This window comes from Drosophila teissieri, chromosome 3L, assembly GCF_016746235.2.
Source record: "Drosophila teissieri strain GT53w chromosome 3L, Prin_Dtei_1.1, whole genome shotgun sequence".
In the NCBI taxonomy this organism is placed as follows: Eukaryota; Metazoa; Arthropoda; class Insecta; order Diptera; family Drosophilidae; genus Drosophila; species Drosophila teissieri.
In genome coordinates, this window is record NC_053031.1 from 21,987,643 (window position 1) to 22,010,244 (window position 22,602).

Below are 22,602 nucleotides of genomic sequence, written 5' to 3' on the forward strand. Positions count from 1 at the left end.
TTTAATTATGTCAAATGATTTAATTACATCGAGGGCAACCAGCTGTGCGTGTTTGCAGCACAACGACAAATTTCAATATTTCCTATTAAAACTTTGGGAATTTTTTCTATTAAGTCTATTTTATCCAAATAATCGTCGTTGGTGCACTCGTAATCGTTCTCTTCATTATTTTGTTCAGACACAAATGACAAAATATTAGTTGCCTTAAGCATATTTGCCCCGTTGTCAGAAGTAATAGATACGATTTGATTTAAATTTATATTATATTTATTAAGCACTTTGATCACTTCGGCTGCAAGATTTTTGGCTCCACTTGATCCTGCACCTTTCAACTCAATCATTCCTAATATTATAGATTTTATTTGAGCCGAATTTTTATACTGTGCACTTATTCCAAAAATATTTCTGGACATACGCGTTGCACTGTCTATTTTCAAAGATAATAACGTGTTTTTAAGTTCAGCTGTTATATGTGTTCTTATATTATTTGCCACTATTTCCAATGTATTTTTACAGTTTACTGCGTTTAATTTCATCATTTTTCCTTCTGCTGTTTTTAGACCTTCACAAATTGGATCAAGTGTGTTTCTCATATTCTGTGAATTTAGAACAATGAAGGGAATGCTATCTTCGGTTACCAATCCTATATATGATCTTATTAGTTGTTTTTTATTTACTTCAATTTTTATTATTTTAGAAGAAGAACTTGTTGATGAAGTTTCAAGATTTTCTAAACTAATGACATTAACATCAATTTTGTGTTGTTTTTGTAAATGTGCTTTTAAATTTGAAATTCTGTTATTTTTTAGAGAGCTTTTACATATATTACATACAGCTAAGCCCTCGACTGCCTTATTTTCAAAATATTTCCAAACTTCACTTGGTGCCATGGTTAGCAGAAATATGCAAGTGAGCGTACGTGTCAATCAAGCAGCAAACGTTTTACAAGTAAAATTAATATGAGGAAATAAACGCTGCGACGGCTGCGGTCGCTGCGGATGACTTCCAAAATTTCTCGCCTCACGACTTCCGAAAGTCGTCGGTAGCTGCAGCAGCGACGAACGCCTACGATGAAAAGCAACAGCAAAGCAGAAAGCGAAAAAACGAAAAACGGCGACTGCTGCTAATTTTTGATATTCGTCGCTGCGGGATTTTTACTTATTGCTTTGACTGCGACTTCTGATTTTTCAGAAGCAGAAGCCAAATCATGTGAAATGAAACTTACGGCAGTTTTTTAAACGCTGACTAAAACCTTTTACATCTACTAAAAAATCGAAAATTTGTTTGCAGCAGCCAAAGATGGAATGGAGGCACAAGTTAAAATCTCCTCACACTAAACAATTACTATTTAAAAAAGTGTGCTGCTGAAATAACTCTTTAAACTCAGCTTCAAACTTTTTTAAGGAATAGGTCGGACTTTAAATAAAACAAGAGAGAACGCTATAGTCGAGTTCCCCGACTATCTGATACCCGTTACTCCGCTAGTGAAAGTGCGAATAAGGCTCCTTAGCACTGACAGTTTTTGGCGGTTTGTGGGCGAAAAGTTTTTCTGCAGGTCGATAGAAATTTACATTACTAACAAAAAAATTAAAGAATATCAAAACATTTTACAAAAGTATGGGCGTGGCAGTTTTGAGCGGTTTGTGGTGTTAGAGTGGGTGTGGCAACATAGGTAAACAAACTTACGCTGCGTCTAGGTCCCTGTAGTCTGCATGCTGAATCTCAACTTTCTAGCTTTTATAGTTCCTGAGACCTCGACGTTCATACGGACAGACGGACATGCCCAGATCGACTCGGCAATTGATCCTGGTCGGAAACGCTTCCTTCTGCCTGTTACATACTATTCAACGAATCTAGTATACCCTTTTACTCTACCAGTAACGGGTATAACAAGAATCCCTAAAGATCGGTACTTAATGATTCCAAACTCACTGGCGACGCTAAAATTTAAAATATTTGAAGGAGATCGACCACTTAAGCAAAGAGTAGCATTCTCAAATAGTTCGTTTGAATATGAAGGATCGGACTATTGATTAAACAATCGAAATGGGTATTCAGTAGCTTAGTGGAACGCAATTCTCGTAGCTCTGCTTCTAGAGATGAATCCTGAGCGGATTTTGGGGGAAAAGGTCCAATAATGAACCTCATCATATATTTTCCGGTGGTTTTTATAGTCAGCAAGGTACACAATTCTTGTGTTTCAGATGTTTTTAGGGACCTAGCTTGTTCCAGACATCTGTTCCTCTGCTATAAGCTTATTTGAGGGGACTTAACTGAAATTGAGCAGTAAGGATCGAGCATATCTTCTCCCTATCATAACGATCTATGTTCTGATTACTTGTTAAAAGGTGAATTGAGTCATTTGGAATTTGGAATTTGACTTTCATCGGAAATTCTAGATCTAAGAAAGCTAGCATCATCAGACGTCATTTGGACCCTAAATAAGAAAACATTGTTGCACCGACCATAGATATTTCGTCTATTATAAGAATTTTAAGATCAATAAATCTTGAACCAAGGGTATAAATAGGTCAATCGAGTATTAGATTTTTACTATAGAGTATTGAAGCAAATTGAATAATGGTATGGTATGGTTACTGGCTGGCAGGAATTATAGCCATACCTATGAACTGACGTCGCTTTAGGCAAAAAGCTAACTATCGAAACAACTAGTTTTGGGGTTACAATTAAATTTCCATTTCCATGTTGTATTTAAATCGTGCCGAGTGAGAACGGGATCGGGAACAATACCTGTGTTAATTCCGAGAACAAGAAGAGGAGTTTGGGGTGGTGTTGATTATCACGTTTGACCCCAAGCCTATGCCCATGGATAACAAAGAGCTCTCTTTTCGTATCCGTCGCTATCTGAATATACGTCGTTATAGTATTAGCATTTGCGACTATATGTACAATAATTAATCGATTAATTTATTATACACTTAATATTAATAATAATTAGAGTCATCGCAGGTAAATAGTTTATTATCTGTTAAATCGTAGTTTGCTTATAAGCATTAGGTTCTTTTTCATAATAATAACTCAAGGTAAACATTTATTTTGCGCTTACGCTCTTTGTCGATATCGATAAAAAACTATCGTAAGTCTTGCTAAATCCGTTTGGTATTTTTGAATTACTGCCTTACTTTTCTCATTCTCTAACTGTTCACTTCACTTTTGGATCTCAAAGGAATATAACGTTTCTGTGCTGCAGATTTTATTACTCACTGTTATGTGGTGTATTCGGATTGACAAAAAAAAAAAACTAAAAGTGACCTGTTGCTAGGCTGGAAAAACTGCGAATGAAGTTGAGAGGTACTGACTATATTTAGTACCATTAACGTAAACAAAACCTTTAGTGGGCTTCCACTATGGCGGAAAGCACTTACTTTTTCTTAAATTTTTTTACGTGGTAAAGAAGTTGTACCAGCTTCTACGGGCCGCAATTCGTTGCTTTAGGCGAAAGTCCAAGTGAGAAAACATTGTTGCACCGACCATAGAAATTTCCTCTATTATAAGAACTTAAAGATCAATAAAACTTGAACGAAGGGTATTTAACTAATCAGGACTTAAACTGCTATGTGTGGACCCAGCCTGATTTACAGGAGAGAGAACATGAAATGAAGAGTGGATCCTCCGATTCCGAAAGCAGCTTTGCCTGTGGGAGCACACATTAAAATTTTTACAGAAGTTGGGTCGCATCCTACTCTACCATTATACTCCTTGGATAGGGACTGAAATAAGGTTGATATTAATCTACTCTTTCCGCCACCAACGAACTTATAAAAGGTTCGAATTGTCCTTGCATTATGCAAGACATGAGTAAGAAACGTTTTTTGCTCCAAATTTAGAGATCTAACTAAATAGGCTAAGTTTAAAGGGGATATAAGTGGCGGAAGCATTATTACCCGGATATGGCTATCCGGATCAACATCTCACAAATTGTTGTTTAAGTTTAAAACATTAATTTGAGAATATATTTTAGGAATAGCTAATGCCCTAAACTCCTCATTAGGTTCGACCTCCTCTTCATCATTTTCTTCTATACTATCTGCTTCCATGGCCCTTCTAAGCGCGTCTTCTAAACTATCTATGGCATTATACTTTTCAAAGTTGGCTTTAATAGCCTCCTCATTCTCCTAATAAAATTCCTCGCAATTTCTTTGAATCGAATCTACCTGTTCGTTTCTCCACGGAGAAACGAGCATTACTAATGTTCTAAAATAGTTTACCCTATCTGTATTCATATTATAAGGTTGTCAAATATCTCCCTTCCGCTTTTTTGCTCTTTATTCAATGCTTTATAAAAAGTGTTACAGTGATCGGATTTAATATGCGCCGTTTTGTTCGATAATCTGTTTCCATCTAGACGGCAACTTCATAATACCTCCCTCGTAGAAGCCCCCCTCCTTATTTGCGAAGAACTCGGACAGCCACTTTTCACAAGCCTCTTTTGAGTTCAACTTTACACCACCAAGGGCATTCGCCATGGACAGGAACAGGTGGTAATCACTTGGCGCTATGTCCGGGCTATATGGTGGATGCGATAAAACCTCCCATCCGAGCTCCCGTAGCTTCTGACGAGTCATCAACGAAGTGTGTGGTCTGGCGTTGTCCTGGTGGAACACTACACCCTTCTTGTTCGATCGCCTGCTTCAAGCGGTCCAGTTGTTCGCAGTAGATGGTAGAATTAAGCGTCTGGCCATATGGGAGCAGCTCATAGTGGATGATTCCCTTCCAATCCCACCAAACACACAGCAAAACCTTCCTGGCCGTCAATCCCGGCTTGGCCACTGTTTGGGACGATTCACCGGCCTTCGACCACGACCGTTTTCGCTTGATATTGTCGTATGTGATCCATTTTTCGTCGCCAGTCACCATCCGCTTCAAGAATGGGTCGAGTTCGTTCCGTTTCAGCAGCATATCGCAGGCGTTGATTCGGTCCAGAAGGTTTTTTTGCGTCAAATCATGCGGCACCCAAACATCAAGCTTTTTTTTGTATCCAGCCTTCTGCAGATGGTTTAAAATGGTTTGGTGACTAACTCCCATTTCCTGGGCGATGTCACGAGATGCCACATGCCGGTCTAACTCGATGTATTCCATGATTTGATCGGTATTTGTATATGGCCTATACCTAATAATACTAGCCTTATTTCTTTCCCTTCCATCTCGGAGCGGAAAATATACATCTTCTAAAAGGTCATTGCCATTTTCAGTGTCATCGTCACTATTTGCCCTCTGACGAGTACTTCTACGACTTTTAGAAATATCATAATTTGCTGAAAAATCAGCTAAACACAGGCCTTAATGGAAATCTGGTATTTGCTCGTATCTATCCAGCAATCTTTTCAGAAATATGTCAGTTGAATTCTGAGGCATATTTTGAAGGTCGCGTGTAAGTCTAAGCATACTCGTTGTTCTGGGGGGAAGGTGTTTATATGAACGCACTTATTACTTGCTTCTGACAACGCCATTCCCAGACAACAATATACGGCTTCCTGAGCAGATATCTCAGTGCCTGCAATAAACTTGTGACCAAGATACTGTAGCTTTTGTCGAATGCTTGAATTGTCTCTTCTAATGTCATTAGCTGCTTCTCGCATTAACTTCGAAATACCCCGTTGGGATTTCCTAATATAATTAATAATGTAGCTACAGCAAGCAAAAGGGTCCAAAATTAACTGGATATCCATATTTGCCCTTTGCATAGAAAGAATGTGTTTATTATAAGCTTTAACTTGAATTACAGAAAATGTTTTGGGGGGAAGGTGTTTATATGAACGCACTTATTACTTGCTTCTGACAACGCCATTTCCAGACAACAATATACGGCTTCCTGAGCAGATATCTCAGTGCCTGCAATAAACTTGTGACCAAGATACTGTAGCTTTTGTCGAATGCTTGAATTGTCTCTTCTAATGTCATTAGCTGCTTCTCGCATTAACTTCGAAATACCCCGTTGGGATTTCTTAATATAATTAATAATGTAGCTACAGCAAGCAAAAGGGTCCAAAATTAACTGGATATCCATATTTGCCCTTTGCATAGAAAGAATGTGTTTATTATAAGCATTAACTTGAATTACAGAAAATGTTTTCTTCAGAAAAATCTGTGGTTTTTTCAAACTAGACTTAATAGCATAAATGTAGCCCTCGTAACTGAGAAAGAACATTTTCAAATATGCTTAAATAGATAATCATGTCATCTGCATGATTGCGTAATATAAAATCTCCAATTTTTTTAAAGTTTTCGTGCTGAAAACGAATCTTATGCTTTTGGTATTCAATATAGGGAGCCAAATCTGGATTTATAACATCGACAGTTACAAACTGATCAATAAAGGCTATTACACTACAGATAGACTCTTCATTGTTTAAATCCACTTTCGGCGCATCTTTCAGCAAAACATGCCGTGAATATGAGGCGAACCTCTCTGTTGAAACTCAACTCGCCAGTAATAGGTAGTAACAAAATTACTTCCAAAGACAACCCCAGGCTTTTTCATAAGATTTAAAACTTCTCTATATCTGTAATCAAAATATCTAGCGCACGTCACTGGGTCTGTTCTTATAAGGCGCGCCTTTTCCCTGAACTGCAAATTTGAATCTTCCTCTTCATTTATATTAACCCTATCTACATTGCGTTTGAGCAGTACTTACAGCTTTGGCCACCTAGTTTCAGCGGCCGATAAAGTTATGAAAAATGGCAGCCCAAATTGGCGAATCATGGCCATGACCTTTTTTTTCTCATCTTCCCAGTGAGCAGGAGACCTGCGAATATCCCTAAGGATCCTATATCCCTCATCATGACAAATGAGGTTGCCCTCCATTCAGGATGTTAGCAGCTGTAATGGCACTAGAGGCACTCTGGTTACGTAAGCAAGTTGAAATATTTCAAATTTTTATTAATTCCAACTTCTTATAATTGAAGAATCAGTTCGACAACCTCGTCTATCTACATTCCTAAGTTCTGATCTAACTATGGTTGTGTAGCTTTGTGAAGATGGTCTTTTTATGCCAGCATATATGCTAGGGAATGCCAGTTTTTCAGAATCAGCATCGAGAATTACGTCGAGAGGCTTTTGGCCTTCACCTGGAGCTATTGTAATTCTTGTCATTCCTACAGTATGTGTCTGGTTATTCTCAAGCAAAGTTTATTGTCCTCCAGGACTTAGTTCTTCGTCTTCTGTATTTTGATAAGCTTTACATGCCTCCGAATTTTCATCCTTCTGCAGGATGGCTAGTTGTCCCTCTACAAAGGCTACATCAGCTTAAGATGCTACGCATGGAACAGTATCGGATGTGAAGTCCAAGATCCACTGCTCGTTAATTGACACATTGAGCTTTTTATAAAGCTCAGTATTAACTAAATACTTAATGGCGTCAGCAATTATGGCAGGCCGTATGGCTTCTGCCATGAAATCATGTCCGTATTCCTTTCTTGTTTGAGGTGGAGCTGAATTACCTCAGCTTCATTGAAAGCTCGTAGAAAAGACGTCACAATATTGCTTACTGGAATAGGGAAATTAACAACTGCTCCTTTAATAGCACTTTGACGCTCATGACCTATTGACATAATTATCATAAATGGAAGGTGAGGTGAAAACAGGCCCATCAAAGAGTTATGAATTTCTGGGAAATCTAAGCCATTTGAAAGGGCCCCTTTGGGCTTTCGGCCGGCTTTAATGTAGCTGTGACAAGTTTTGCAAAACTTGAAAAGATTACCAGTGAAAGCAAGATGTCATGCATTTTGGTATATCTCTTCCCTGAACTTGCAATGTTCTTCCAAGTATGACCTAGAAAGCTTACTTATTTGCTTGGGGAACCACAATCCTTTGCAACAAAAGCAAACTGATCTGGGCCAAGCTTAACATTCCTATTGAATGTAGCTATGTGAGCTTCTATTTCTATACTGACTAACTCTTTGACTTATATATCTAATTGCATCCATTGTGGCTTGTCGAGCAGCTAATCGTGCGCTTCGTCGAGCAAGTGTATTTCTCGCCTGCTCGACTACCCTGCGATCCCTACCGGTCCTAGCCCTAGCTCTGTTAGCTTTATCACGCTCTCTTTCTAATAATCGTTCCTGTGTATCTCTTGCCAGTGCTAGACGCAGGGTATTTGCTTCCTGCTCACCCGCGCGATTCACGATATCCAAGCAATGGTTGGCAGTGTCTTGCTCCTGTTCCATAACCCTAATTTCGCTATATTGTCGCCTTTCAGAACAACGTCGAGTATCGGCTGCTTGCTCAATTGCACGAAGAGCAGGATCCAAGCGACTTTCCCTATAGCCAAAATATATTTAACGGAAAAATAATATTATAAGAATAAGAATTCAAAAAGACTCGAACTTATAGTATTATTTTAAATATCAATGTATTTAAATTAATAATAGTAATAGAAGTATAAGTCTTTATAACGACTTATGCGTGCCGCATTATTAAACAATATTTTATTATTTAACATATTATGTTAAATATGTATATGTCGCATTATGAATGTAATTTGACCACATAATATGTTAAATATTTATATGTCGCATTATGAATGTAATTTGACCACTGTACGTGTCTGTCACATTACAGGTTGACCACTGCGCTTGCAAGACGCTGCTGCGCAATGAGTTTGTTATATTGTGACATAATTCTTAGAATTTGACTACAACGTAGAATATGACTGGCGCCAAAATACCGTTACGAGTTAGACGGCGGCGTTATCGCGCTGTCGCCGAGTGTAGCCCAGCTAGCGTGTGTAAAGCATAGATCGATGCGCGACTCGAAAATGCGAGCAGTTGTATGCAGACGTTGAGCTGGGAAACTATCGAAAGTGACGCTATTCGATATTTTGTATGTTTTGAGAGCAAATATTCGATACTTTCGATAGAACTATCGTTTCTTTGTACGTCACTTTAATAATAATAAAAATAAATTGTTAATGTTTTTCTCTTATTTTAAATAATGTAATGGTTACAACAAATAAGACAAAACTAAAGTCATTAATTTACATATTTTATATATTCAATAATATAACAAACTTAAAGGGGAGATCAACTTCATAATGCAATGAATAATGAAAATTAAATTCAAATGTTTTGACTAAGAAAAGATAGAAAAAAATTATTAATCTTTGCAAAATAACAGTAAATCAGCAACCTTGCTAAATTACTACTAAATTTTTAATATTGGAATCATTTTGCTGAAATAAAGAAAAGGGAAAAAAGGGAGAAAAAAACAGGTTTTTACAGATTTTTTTTTGGGCGTACGGTGAAAGTAATTTTATTTCTGATTATTGTACATTAAAGAGTAGTAATTTAACTAACGGGTGTTTTTTTTAGAGGTATAGAACTTTAAATTGCAATAAAACAACGATGGATTATTCGATTGACATGAATTTTATTGACATGAAAGATAATCTTGTGGCATTACATTTTAAATATGATTTCTGGCATATGACCGCCACGGCTGGCTCGGATGTAGTCCAATCTGGACGTCCAATTTGCAATGACTTTTTCCAACATATTTGGCCGTATATCGGCAATAACACGGCGAATGTTGTCTTCCAAATGGTTTAGCGTTTGTGGCTTATCCGCATAGACCAATGACTTTACATAGCCCCACAAAAAGTAGTCTAGCGGTGTTAAATCACAAGATCTTGGAGGCCAATTCACAGGTCCAAAACGTGAAATTAGGCGGTCACCAAACGTGTCTTTCAATAAATCGATTGTGGCACGAGCTGTGTGACACGTTGCGCCGTCTTGTTGGAACCACAGCTCCTGGACATTATGGTCGTTCAATTCAGGAATGAAAAAGTTAGTAATCATGGCTCTATACCGATCACCATTGACTGTAACGTTCTGGCCCTCATCGTTTTTGAAGAAGTACGGACCAATGATTCCACCAGCCCATACAGCGCACCAAACAGTCAGTTTTTCTGGATGTAACGGTGTTTCGACATACACTTGAGGATTAGCTTCACTCCAAATGCGGCAGTTTTGTTTGTTGACGTAGCCATTCAACCAGAAGTGCGCTTCATCGCTAAACAAAATTCGCTTATGAAAATCGGGAACAACAGCAATCTCGTTTTGGGCCCATTCGACGAATCTACGCCTTGCTTGATGATCGTTTTGTTTCAATTCTTGCACGAGTTGGATTTTGTAAGCACGCAAACCAAGATCCTTCCGCAAAATCTTCCATAAAGTGGATGGACACAGATCCAATTCCTGTGCTCGATGGCGGATGGACTCATTCGGGTCTTCCTCAATGCTACGCTCTACAGCAGCAATAGCTTCTTCTGTACGCACCGTACGGCGTCTCTGGGGATGCGAGTTATCAATAAGAGTAAACGCGGTGCGAAAACGGTCCATGGTTAATCGAATTAACTGCTATGATGGACGATTTTGTCGACGATAAAATGGACGTAGTGCGCGATACGTATTCCGCACAGAACCATTATTTTCGAAATAAAATTGCACTATTTGCAAGCGTTGTTCAGGCGTGAGTCTATTCATGACGAATTGCCAAACCAAACTGAGAATAAATCACTTGACAGCTGTTAAATCGGTCGCCATCTTGAACAGTAATGCCAACTTAAAGTTCTATACCTCTAAAAAAAACACCCGTTATATTCTGTGAAATATTGGTTGAAAAATATTGAAAATTGACCGAATTGCAGCAATTCTTCGCAGGCGCCTCAGAAAAAATACATTTTGCGGTGCACGTCATACCTCAGCACTGGATCATCTGAAATGAAATAACGAAAGTTTTTCCATCAATTTTTATGTCCCTCAAGGTATCTCTGTCGAGTTTTTCTATTTTCATTTAATTTTTGACCTTTTTACAAGACTTGAAAGTGAAGATACCGATTTTTGGCCAAAATTCATGACTATTGTTGTTAATAATAAAAAAATTAAAATCAAAAACGAAAAAATCTCGACAGGGTTACCTCATAAATTATGTAAGGAAATACTGTAAAAAATTTGAGAACGATCGGTTGAATAGATTACAGAGTGCACCGACTCAAAAAACATCGATTTGAGAAAAACGAGCTTAAAGTTTTTCGTATCGAAGAGACCCTGATAAAACTTAGTAAGCTATTTATTTTTTATTTTACTCACATAGAATCATCAATGCCGGGACCATAGAGTATAGAACTTTCGTCAAGAATGTCCAAAGCATCTTTTTGATCAAGTCTGCGGCGAATTCTATCATTTTTAGCGGTTTCAGCTGCTCGCTCATCTGCTCTGTTCATTCGAATATCGTCGGTTAGAAGCGCCCATCCATGGCAACTTGGACCAGTACTGACTCGCATCTCTTCTAGGAAGGTTAAATAAGCTTTACAGCCTTCATTGAAAACACAAGCAGCCACTGAAGATGCAAATTCGACGATAATTGCTGAACCACTCTCAACTTTCGGCGCAATCTTCCAAATAAGCTGGTCCAAACTCGCATTATTATTTTGTGTGAATCCGCCAATACATCGCTCTAGGAGAGCATCTTTGCTTAAATCTTCATAAATTGGCTTGATTCCTTGTAAAACATCAGTTGGTAGAGCAGAATATGAGTGTTTGAAATTATTCAGCTTGTTTGAAGCTGCAGCTTTCTGCCATTCACACCATGAGTCTTCTCCGCTAGGGCAGTTTTCGTGTTGTGGTTTTGCATCGGTTGAGGCATAATGATAGTAAGTAGCCCAAATGGCTTTTTTCATTTCTTCTACAGAATTAGAATTGAAACGAATTGCACGACCATAGTACTGGGTGAGCTTATCAATCATTTTTGCAGTCAGCTTCCCTTTACCTGAGAGAGTTTTTTTTGCATTTTTTTCCCAGTTTTGGTTTCACTATCAGTCACAGTTTTTTTGACTAAATCACGCAAACGAGTTCCCATCCTTTTTTGGACGTGTCCAACACATTCTTTTTTATTGATTTGAAAATTTTCACCATAAGGTTCAGCATTGATAACACCACTATATGTTTTCGAGTCACCATCTCCAATATAGTTGCGAATCTTCACGTTATTCTCTTGCGATCTTTTGAACATTGTGACAATTGCGTCGACTTCCATGTTACCGGATGCTCCTTTGTGATTTGTAGAACATTGATCTTCATTTATATGGTTTTCTTGCCATTCTTCGAACTCTGCAGAATCAAGCTTATTCTTCCAAGTAACGCACATGTGACAGTATGAACTTTTTGCGAGAACATCGATGACTTTTCCGGTGTAATATCCAATCAAGGAAGCCACGCCATACAAGGAAGAAAATCCACGCTTTTTCCAAGTTCCATCGCCTGATACGGTTAATTCTGATGAAGATTCAATATTTTTTTCACTACACATAGCTGCTTTTTCTTCCTCAATCGCAGAAACAAAAAATCGTTTTGCGGCATTCGTCACACTGGTGCACATTTTCTTCAAGAAATTATTGTATACCGATTTTGATACGAAATTACTGGATAAATCCATCAGTCCGCAGAATTTGTCACAACCAGCTAATCCCAAGCCTAAAACTCGCATCACGAAAGCAAATCGGTAGTTCACTTCATACATATGTTTATCTACTCGTTCACTAGACGGAACGTAACGAGGTTCTTTGCATTTTTCACATTTTATTTTGATCTTGAAACCAAGACCTATTTTGCCACAACACTTAAATGATACTGTACTATCACAAACTGCACACTTCACTAACGTAGAAATTGTTGAAAAAACTAACAGAAAATCAATGATTCTGAAATGCTTATTTGTATCTTCAGCAACAGTTTTGCTAAAACTTAGTCTGATATTTTTCGTTGACGTACTCCTTGCCTCAATATCGTCATCGTTTGTTCGTTTATGCGGAGGAACTATTTTTTTAGCTTGATACAACTTTTTACCAGTCTCCTTTCTACACTCTCTGGAAATTTTTCTCGGCATTTTGCGAACACAAAATATCACAACGAAATAGAGTAAGAAAATACAACACGACTGTCACTCCGCGTCTGCTTCGAAAATGAAGCAACACCAGGTACCGTTACAACGACTTTGTCTAAGACCTTTCTGTAAACTGCTTAGGGACAATAACAAAACAGATTGAGAAACAGCTTTCTTCCAGCTGAGCGGTTACAGCTCAGGTAATCGTTCGAGACCCGCCTACTTCCAAAGCTATATCTTTGTGAGTTTTTTTCCGATTGACTTCCTATTTACAGACAACAATCTTGAGTTACTATACTTTCATAATATGCAATAAAAAAAAATCACTTTTTTTGAACCCTCAAAACCCTACCCCCCCTTAAGGGGAAACTCTCTTTAGAAGCCAAAAATATAGTGATTTTTATACCCGTTACTCGTAGAGTAAAAGGGTATACTAGATTCGTTGAAAAGTATGTAACAGGCAGAAGGAAGCGTTTCCGACCATAAAAAGTATATATATTCTTGATCAGGATCAATAGCCGAGTCGATCTGACCAAGTCCGTCTTTCTGTCCGTCCGTATGAACGTCGAGATCTCAGGAACTATAAAGCTAGAAAGTTGAGAATAAGCATACAGACTCCAGAGACATAGACGCAGCGTAAGTTTGTCGATTCATGTTGCCACGCCCACTCCAACGCCCACAACTGCCACGCCCACACTTTTGAAAAATGTTTTGATATTTTTTCATGTTCTTATTAGTATTGTAAATTTTTATTGATCTGCAGAAAAACTTTTTGCCACGCCCACCCTAACGCCCGCAAACCGCCCAAAACTGCCACGCCCATACCTTTGAAAAATTTTGTGAAATTTTTTCACATTTTTGTTCGTCTTGTAAATTTTACTCTCTATACCAAAAAATTTTTTGCCACGCCCACTCTAACGCCAACAAACCGCCAAAAACGGTTAGTGTTGTAATTTCTCTTCGCACTTTTACCAGCTGAGTAACGGGTATTAGATAGTCGGGGAACCCGACTAAGCGTTTTATCTTGTTTGTTATTTATTTTTGGGAAATCAAATTGGCATTATATATTATATATTCAGGACAATGATTAAAGATAAGAAAAAAACATTTTAATTGTTCGAAAAATTATAAATAACTAAAGTCTTGGCTGTTCTTTTTCTCGCCTCGCCATGACGTGGAAATCTGTGTGGCCGCAATTCTTATCTGAAATCATAAAATCAAACCTTTTTTTACTCGAGAATGTTTTTTCAGTCCGTTGAACTAAAATGTTCGGTATTGATGAACATAAACTATAAAAAATTGAGCATTTTCCGTTTTTGAAGCTAAACTTTTCAATTATTTTTATTTAAGAAATAGTTAACAAAATTGTTTTTCATAATTCTACTTCAGCAGATTTAGTTATTTATGATCTTCAAAATAAAGCAAGGATGAACAATCTCGATTCTATAGTTTTTTTGTAATCACCCACGCAAATTTTGAAAAACATAGTTCTGAGAAAACGACGTTCAAAGTTAGCGGTTTGCTCACGAACCGCTCGAGCGCTGAATTATATTCTCGAAGCATATACCTATCGATTAAGACAGTAAAAAAAATCTATTTTTATACCCGTTACTCGTAGAGTAAAAGGGTATACTAGATTCGTTGAAAAGTATGTAACAGGCAGAAGGAAGTGTTGCCGACCATATAAAGTATATATATTCTTGATCAGGATCAATAGCCGAGTCGATCTGGCCATGTCCGTCTGTCCGTCCGTATGAACGTCGAGATCTCAGAAACTATAAAAGCTAGAAAGTTGAGATTCAGCATGCAGATTCCAGAGACATAGACGCAGCGCAAGCTTGTCGTTTCCACGCTTACTATAACGCCCACAAACCGCAAAAAACTGCCACGCCCACACTTCTAAAAATTGTTTTCATATTTTTTCATAGTTTTATAAGTCTTGCAAATTTATATTGATTTGCCAAATAAATATTCGCCACGCCCACTCTAACGCCCACAAACCGCAAAAAACTGCCACGCCCACGCTTCTAAAAATTGTTTTTATATTTTTTCATAGTTTTATTAGTCTTGCAAATTCCTAAAGATTTGCCAAATAAATATTTGCCACGCCCACTCTAACGCCGACAAACCGCCCAAAGCTGCTACGCCCACACTTCTGAAAATTGTTTTGATGATTTTTCATAGTTTTATTAGTCTTGCAAATTTCTCTTGATTTGCCAAAAAACTTTTTACCACGCCCACTCTAACGTTCACAGACTCCCCAAAACACCATTACTTTACAAGTTTTTAAGAATGTAAGATTTTAAGGTGTAGCCAACCGATGACGTAATCAATCAGTGCAGAGGCTAACAATATTCAAAACTCCAAAAATGCTTCAAAGGTTATTTCGTGCACAAATAAAATATTCGTATTATTAAGTACACCCTTTGAAATATTATTGTTCTGCCTCCACGAAATAAGCCCAATATCAATATCTGTTTAAATATTATCTTATTATATAATTTTGATCGGAGCAATGCTTTATCTGAGTAGCTGATATATCTAAGTAGCTGATATATGATTATAAATAATCTAAATCATATGTTTGTTTTTCTGTTCTATACCACTTCTCAATAATTCAATATATATTGATCTAGTGTTGCAAAGAATTTTAGTGTTAAATCTCGCTCTTAGTTTCTCTCTCTCTTAGAGCGTTTTTCCACGTTTTTTACAAGTGCGTGGCAGGTTAATGTTAGAGAGAGACGGACGTCTTTGTTGACACTTTGAAAATAGAAATCGATGCGCACTCTTTATAAAGAGCGAAACTCGGTTTTTGAAAAAACATAATATTATCAATATGTGCCATTTTTCCTTTCTGACCCCTTATTTATCTTCGTTTACTATAGTAAAATATATGTCTAAACTATTACCTTTTGGTAAGATAAAAGTTAAATTGTAGAAGCTTGAAGTTTGTTTTTCTTATGAGCTAGCAGTCGCCGATTGGTGGAAGTTCCGGTAGTGCTCGGAGTGCGTCACCCACTAAGAAGTGGCCAGGCGTGAGAGCGGCCAGGTCGTTTGGGTCTGATGAGAGCGGCGTTAACGGGCGAGAGTTCAGGATCGCCTCGACGTCAGCCGCTGCAGTGGCTAACTCCTCGAAGGTTAACCTGGTGTCTCGAAGAGTGCGATTGAGTAGTCCCTTGACACTTTTTACTGCAGCTTCCCATATGCCCCCGAAGTGTGGAGCCCTGGGTGGAATAAAGTGGAAGTTAATGAACTCTGGGCGACAGAAATAGTGGATTGTTTTTGTTGTTTCGTCTTTAAACAGAAACTGCTTCAACGATTCGAGCTTGTTGTTAGCTCCTGCGAAATTTGTAGCGTTGTCACAGAATATGTCCGAGGGAAGTCCGCGTCGGGCAATAAAACGCTTTAGTGATGCAATGAAGCTATCCGTCGTGAGATCCGATACCACTTCGACATGTATCGCCTTCGTGGCAAAGCAAACGAAGACGGCTAGGTAGGCCTTGGTAGGCGGATGCGCAAATAGACGTTGATTGGTCCGCAAAAGTCTATTCCGCATCTTGAAAATGGTCTAGATGGTGTGATCCGCTCTTTAGGCAGTTGGCCCATTAGCTGCCTTTCGAGGGTTGGTCGATAGCGGCGACAATGTATACATGAGCGAACGACTTGTCGCACCAAGTCCCTTGCATTCACTATCCAGAACTGTTTTCTAATTTAAGCGACGAGCGTCAGTGGCCCGGCGTGATAGTTCTGTAGATGAAGATGGCGAGCGAACTGTGACACAAATGGATCCTTAGCTGGGAGCAGCACAGGATGCTTTTGGGTTTTTGGGTAGTCTGCTAGCTCCAGGCGCCCTCCGACCTTTAGCATTTGGAAGCCATCTGTAACCTGGAGGAAGAGACTGAGATTTTTAAGGTTAGTGCGAATCGGATGGCCCTTCAGGACCGAGGACATCTCTTGAGCGAAGTGAATAGTTTGAATATTCCAGACGATGCAATGTAGCGCCTGCATCAGTTCTGCTGGCGTCGGCGAAGGTGATTAGAATGGCGTTAGTTTACGGCAGCGCTGAGTAAATCTGTACATCCAAGCGATAACTAGTAGGCAGCCATGATGGGAACTGATCTTGTAGATTCCTTCAAGCAGTTGATTACTAGTCGTGTGTACGGCAAAGGCTGATTTTCTCTTCTCCAGTTGGACAGTTTCCATATCAATGTCACTGTTGTCTCGACTGTCCTTTGGCCAATGTTGATGATCTTGGCCTAGGAACTCAGGTCCCTCGAACCATATCGATTGTTCCAACTCGGTGATAGTGCAGCCCCTGGACAAGATATCAGCCGGGTTGCAGTGAGTAGAAACATGTCTCCAGTGGCAATCTGACGTGAGTTCTTGAATTTCGGCAATTCGATTGCCGACAAAGGTTGATAAGGTGGCCGAGTGTTGGCGATTCCAATGTAGAACAATTTGAGAATCGCACCATAAGAACGAAGTCGGCTTTCTGTCAGCGAAGATTCTAATGATTTTTTTGTAGCGCTGTGCTAACAAATGTGCTCCACACAGTTCTAATTTCGGCAGAGGTAGCTTCTTGGTGGGAGCAACTCTGGACTTCGATGTGATTAGCTGTACCTTGGTCGGCCCATCTGATCCGATTGTGCGAGCGTAGATGCAGCATCCATACGCTCGAACGGAGGCGTCACAAAAGCCGTGTATTTGAAAGGTATGTATCGCTGATTGGAGGCAATATCGTGGTATTGCTACAGACTCCAACGACGAAAGCGATGCAAGCAGGGACATCCAAGCTGTATGAATGCCTTGGGGTACTGACTCGTCCCAATGTAGTTTTAGGAGCCACAGCTCCTGGAGGATAATTTTTGCCACTATGATGATGGGAGTAACTAATCCCAACGGATCAAACAGCGAAGAGGCTATGGACAAAATCGAGCGCTTGGTGACGTGGTCCGAATCGAATCTTGGCGAGAACGAGAACATGAATGTGTCCCGTACTTGGTCCCATTTTAGGCCAAGCGTGCTGGTTAGCATTTCGTCGTCCAACTGCAAATGTTTGACTGTAGCGTCATCGACAAACTTGCAGTGATTTGAATGCCATTTTGCGAGTTCTAATTGGCCATCCTGCAGAATCGCTGTAACTTCCCTTTTGATTTGATGTAGCTCCTCTACCGTATCCGCTCCACCTAGGAAGTCATCCACATAGAAAGACGATTTGATGGCTTTAGCTCCAATCTCCAATTTGTCCATGAATTTGTCGGCTAGATATGACAAACTGCGTATGGCTAGATACGGTGCAGCCGATGTGCCATAAGTTATAGTATTCAATTCGAAGGTGCTCAATGGTTGCGATGACGACGTTCTCCAAGGAATGTATTGGAATCTGCGATCCTCGGCAAACATGGCGGAACATCTTGACCACATCAGCAGTGATGGCATAGCGATGTATCCGAAAACGCAGGAGTAGTGTATAAAGATCTGGCTGAATGGTCGGTCGTTGAGCGATTTCTGGGACGTCGTCTTGCAAGATGCGTCGAAAACCACTCTGAGCTTTGTTGATGTGCTATTAGGCTTGAGCACGCAGTGGTACGGAATATAATAATGCGGAGTGTTTAACTGTGGATGGCTCACGGGACTCATGTGTCCCAGATTTTGAAACTCCTGCATAAATTCAACATATTTGGCCCCTACCTCAGGCCTTTTGCATAGGCTGCGTTCGAGGGAGAGGAATCTCCTTTTGGCAATGTCGAATGAGGCTCCGAGAACGGTAGGTTCATCTTTAAATGGAAGTCGTACTTCCAATCGACCATCTGAATTACGTCGTACCGTTTTGGTGTAGAACTCCTCACAGTTTCGCTGCTCTGGCGTAAGTGTGATCTCAGGAGGCTCCACATGATCGATGCGCCATAGCCGTTCCATTTTTTGGTCAATTTCTGTTAATGCGATAGATGAGTACTGATGGAGTGTTCTGGGATGAGCTCGACATCGACCAGACACTATCCATCCAAGTAGTGTTTTTTGTAGTACGGGCAGATCCTTTCCTATTTTAACTTGGCCGACTGCCAATATATCGAAGAAGGTTTCTGTCCCCAAAAGCAGATCGATCCGACGATCGTCAGCAAGAGATGAGTGCTGCGGAAGGTTCCACTCAGAAATGTCAATTTCCGATTCTGGATGATAGGCGATGTGGGATGTCACGCAAAAATCAAGGAGCAACTCGAATCCATTGTGCCTCGACTTGATATTGGTGGTTGCATGGTGTTTAATTCGCGTTTGTGTCTCACCAAAGCTACGAATCTCGAGGTTGAGCTTGCTCCGTGGCAGTCGAAGTCTTTGGGCAAACTCCTCGGATATGAAATTCACCTGAGAACATGAATCCAGAAGCGCTCTTCCTATTTTCTAGCTTCCAGATGCATCCTTGACCAGAATCAGTGCCGCGGCCAGAATGTCACAGTCGGAACGAGACTCCGTGTGAGTATGCGCGACTGCGTCCGAAACTTGTACAGGCTCCGCTTGAGGGAGTGGCAAGGGAGCTGCGGCCGATCCTGGCGATGGCTGATGAAGCAGCGAGTGATGCGGTAGTGCACATGAGTGGCACCTCCGCGTCGACCAGCAGTTGGCTACAAGATGACCCCTGCCAAAGCAATTAATGCATAGCTTATGGCGCTTTACTGCATTGAGCCGATTATCTAGGGCGAGATTGATTAGTTCTGGGCTTCTAAAGGTCTTGTGGTCTGTCTGTGAACAGATGTTACAAGTTTGTATGGTGCAATTGAAGGACAGACTTGCCTGATTCCTCTGCGAGCGTGACCTATGGCCACCTGGTTGACTCATAGGGGCTTCAGCAGGAGGCTTCTTATCCGATTCCAAATATTGACAATGACGTTCAACGACTCCAACGCATTTGTCCCACGAAGGCAACGTAGTGTAGTCCAGCGACTCATTCCACTTCCTCTTAGTCTCCTGGTCCACTTTGCCCATAACTATGGAGATGAGCATGGCCTCGCAAATCTGTGGCTCGGTGCTCAACGAACGCAACGAGTTGTATAATGCGGATGCATTATCGATTAGGCTGTGCAACTGCTGACCATTTGACTTGGCGACAGTTGGCAATGCGAAGAGTGACGATATGTTATCCAAAAATACGAGAGTCGGGTTGTCATAGCGCCGCTTTAAGCGGTCCAGAGCCTTTGTGGAATGCTCGAACCGTTTCAAGGGCTGGTCCTCGAAGACAGTTTAACAACTGGTTGAACTTCTCGATCTTAGACATGGATGGCTGGTGGCCAATAACTTGGTTAAACGACAAGATAATGTTTTGGTACTCGCAGTATTTGCCGTCAAATGTCGGCAATGGTAAGCGCGGGAGTTTAACTGCAGATGTGTGCCCAAAATTAACCGTAGATTCATGAATGCCGGTGCTGTTAGCGTCTGGTCCAAGTTGCTCCTGAACGCAAACCTTGGCGTGGATAAACAGTTCCTCTATTTCGAAGCGAGTATTGCGCTGCGCCTCAGCTGGCTCCATCTGCTCTATGGCTTCCTGGGTAGATAAAGCAAGTTTAAAATACGATTCCAAAATCGACAAACGGCAAGATAATTCCAACGGAGATAAATTCAAACCAGGTTTGAGTCGAGTCGAGCACTCGTTCGTTGAGCTTTAAGTTGCTCCAGCGAAGACATTTTTGCAGATGTTTGTTTACTTTATTTAATTTCGATCTGGCAATTCCTTGCTTGACGAGGTCTGTGAGAGCGAGCGAGACGACGAGATGTAGTGGAAAATTTTCGCTCGCCAAGCCTAGAGTGCAACCTAGAGTGTTGCGACAGAATGAGGTTATGTATGGGGGTGCTCCTGGGGGCAATATGTATAGATGGAGGACCGAGATGTCGACTCCAACTATGGCGATGACACTTGGAGGATGTCCAACGATGTCCAATGATGCGGCGGGAGACCCTTGAGTATAGCCGGCAGCTGCGCTGCATGTAGTTGTGCGCAAATGCACTAGCGAAAATCCTATGCAGACGCTGGGTAGACCGGCAGCGAACGCGATGCGCGAATGTACGAGAGTTTGGCAGGGCAAAGGTCGTAAATGCGCGTGCGAGACTTAGAGCAAAGTAAAAATGGGGGCGAACGTAACCACAATCATCACCAAAATTAACTAAAACGTAGCACAAGTCCTGTCACGGTCGCCAAAATGTAAAAACAAGAGCTTTTTCTTGAGTATAAATGATAAGTCGGATGGTGCTAGTTTAATAGTTACATTTTAATGACAATTCTTGATTATTTCTCCTCACTTAAACTCCTCGTGGCTATATCTTCAACTTCAATTTTTCATCTGTTTTTTTTCTATTCTCTCTTTTTTCTAATTCCTATCTGCCACTCGTTCGCTAGTACGAGTTGGCAGCCTAGCGCAACAGCTGTTATGTTAGCATCATTCAAAAAGCGCGGAATTCAAATATACAAGATTATTCTAATTGGGTTTTGACCCAACACTTACATTTATAATTTTATTCATATACGTACTTAGCGTATATTTTGTTAGGTTGGTTCTAATAATAATAATTTAAGCTTAAGTCTTTTTATAGACTTTTCCTTAACTTCATATTATTGCCCTTTTTTCGCAGTTAATTAATATAAATATAGGAATTATACTTTTTAAAAGAATAATTTTTATACATACATATTTTTCATATTTATACGTATTTGTTTAATAGTGCTGCAAGCGTTAGTCTTTATAAAGACTTATACTTCTAATACTATTAATTAAATTATATTAATATTTAAAATAATAATATAAGCTTGAGTATTTTTAAATACTTATTCTTATAATATTATTTTTCTAGTAAGATTTTTTTTCTGTGTTCAATAAATAATAATTTCTAAATATTATATTTATAAATATTTTATTAGGTCGTGTATATAATTACTAGAAATGCCTCGTCTAAATAGACCCACTGCTTCTCAACGTGCCAGAACGCAATTGTTGAGAAATAGGATAAATAGGGAAAATGAGGGATATGCAGAGGTGGAGAGAGAGGCAAATACAGTATATCAGCGTAGGCGTAGGGAAGACTCGTTAGTCAGGAATGCAGAACAGGGCGTCAATACAGTGTCGCGAAGGTCGAGACGCTTGAATCGTCCTGTTCGTGCGATTGAGCAAGAATCTAATTCTCAGTTTCGTTCTCAAAGGCGTCTAGAACCTGCAATTCGCGCAATTGAGCAAGCAGCCGATAATCGACGTCGTTCTGAAAGGCGACAAAATAGCGAGAATCGAGCTGTGGAGCAGGTTCAAAATACTGCTGGCCATAGGGAAAGGCGCTTGGATCCTGCTCTTCGCGCTGTTGAGCAAGCAGCCGATACTCGACGTCGTTCTGCAAGGCGGCGAAATAGCGAGAATGGAGCTGTGGAGCAGGTTAAAAATACTGCTGGCCATAGGGAAAGGCGCTTGGATCCTGCTCTTCGCGCAGTTGAGCAAGCAGCCGATACTCGACGTCGTTCTGCAAGGCGGCGAAATAGCGAGAATCGAGCTGTGGAGCAGGTTCAAAATACTGCTGGCCATAGGGAAAGGCGCTTGGATCCTGCTCTTCGCGCAGTTGAGCAAGCAGCCGATACTCGTTGTCGTTCTGAAAGGCGACAAAATAGCGAGAATCGAGCTGTGGAGCAGGTTCAAAATACTGCTGGCCATAGGGAAAGGCGCTTGGATCCT

The 22,602-nt window shown here is 40.1% G+C and overlaps 2 protein-coding genes across 2 annotated transcripts; both read right to left on the reverse strand.

Annotated features, from left to right (window-relative positions):
• Positions 1–15,866: 15,866 nt before the first annotated feature.
• LOC122616928 lies at positions 15,867–16,457 on the reverse strand. Its single transcript, XM_043792517.1, has one exon. The coding sequence runs from the start codon at positions 16,455–16,457 to the stop codon at positions 15,867–15,869; it is 591 nt and encodes a 196-aa protein (XP_043648452.1).
• Positions 16,458–16,612: 155 nt separating this feature from the next.
• On the reverse strand, positions 16,613–20,578 carry LOC122616929. The gene is made up of 7 exons (XM_043792518.1): positions 20,519–20,578; positions 20,298–20,438; positions 19,325–20,119; positions 17,717–19,264; positions 17,522–17,622; positions 16,957–17,216; positions 16,613–16,914 (listed from the first exon to the last, which is right to left on the reverse strand). Exons 1-7 carry the CDS (start codon positions 20,576–20,578, stop codon positions 16,613–16,615), a joined length of 3,207 nt encoding a protein of 1,068 aa, XP_043648453.1.
• Positions 20,579–22,602: the final 2,024 nt, after the last annotated feature.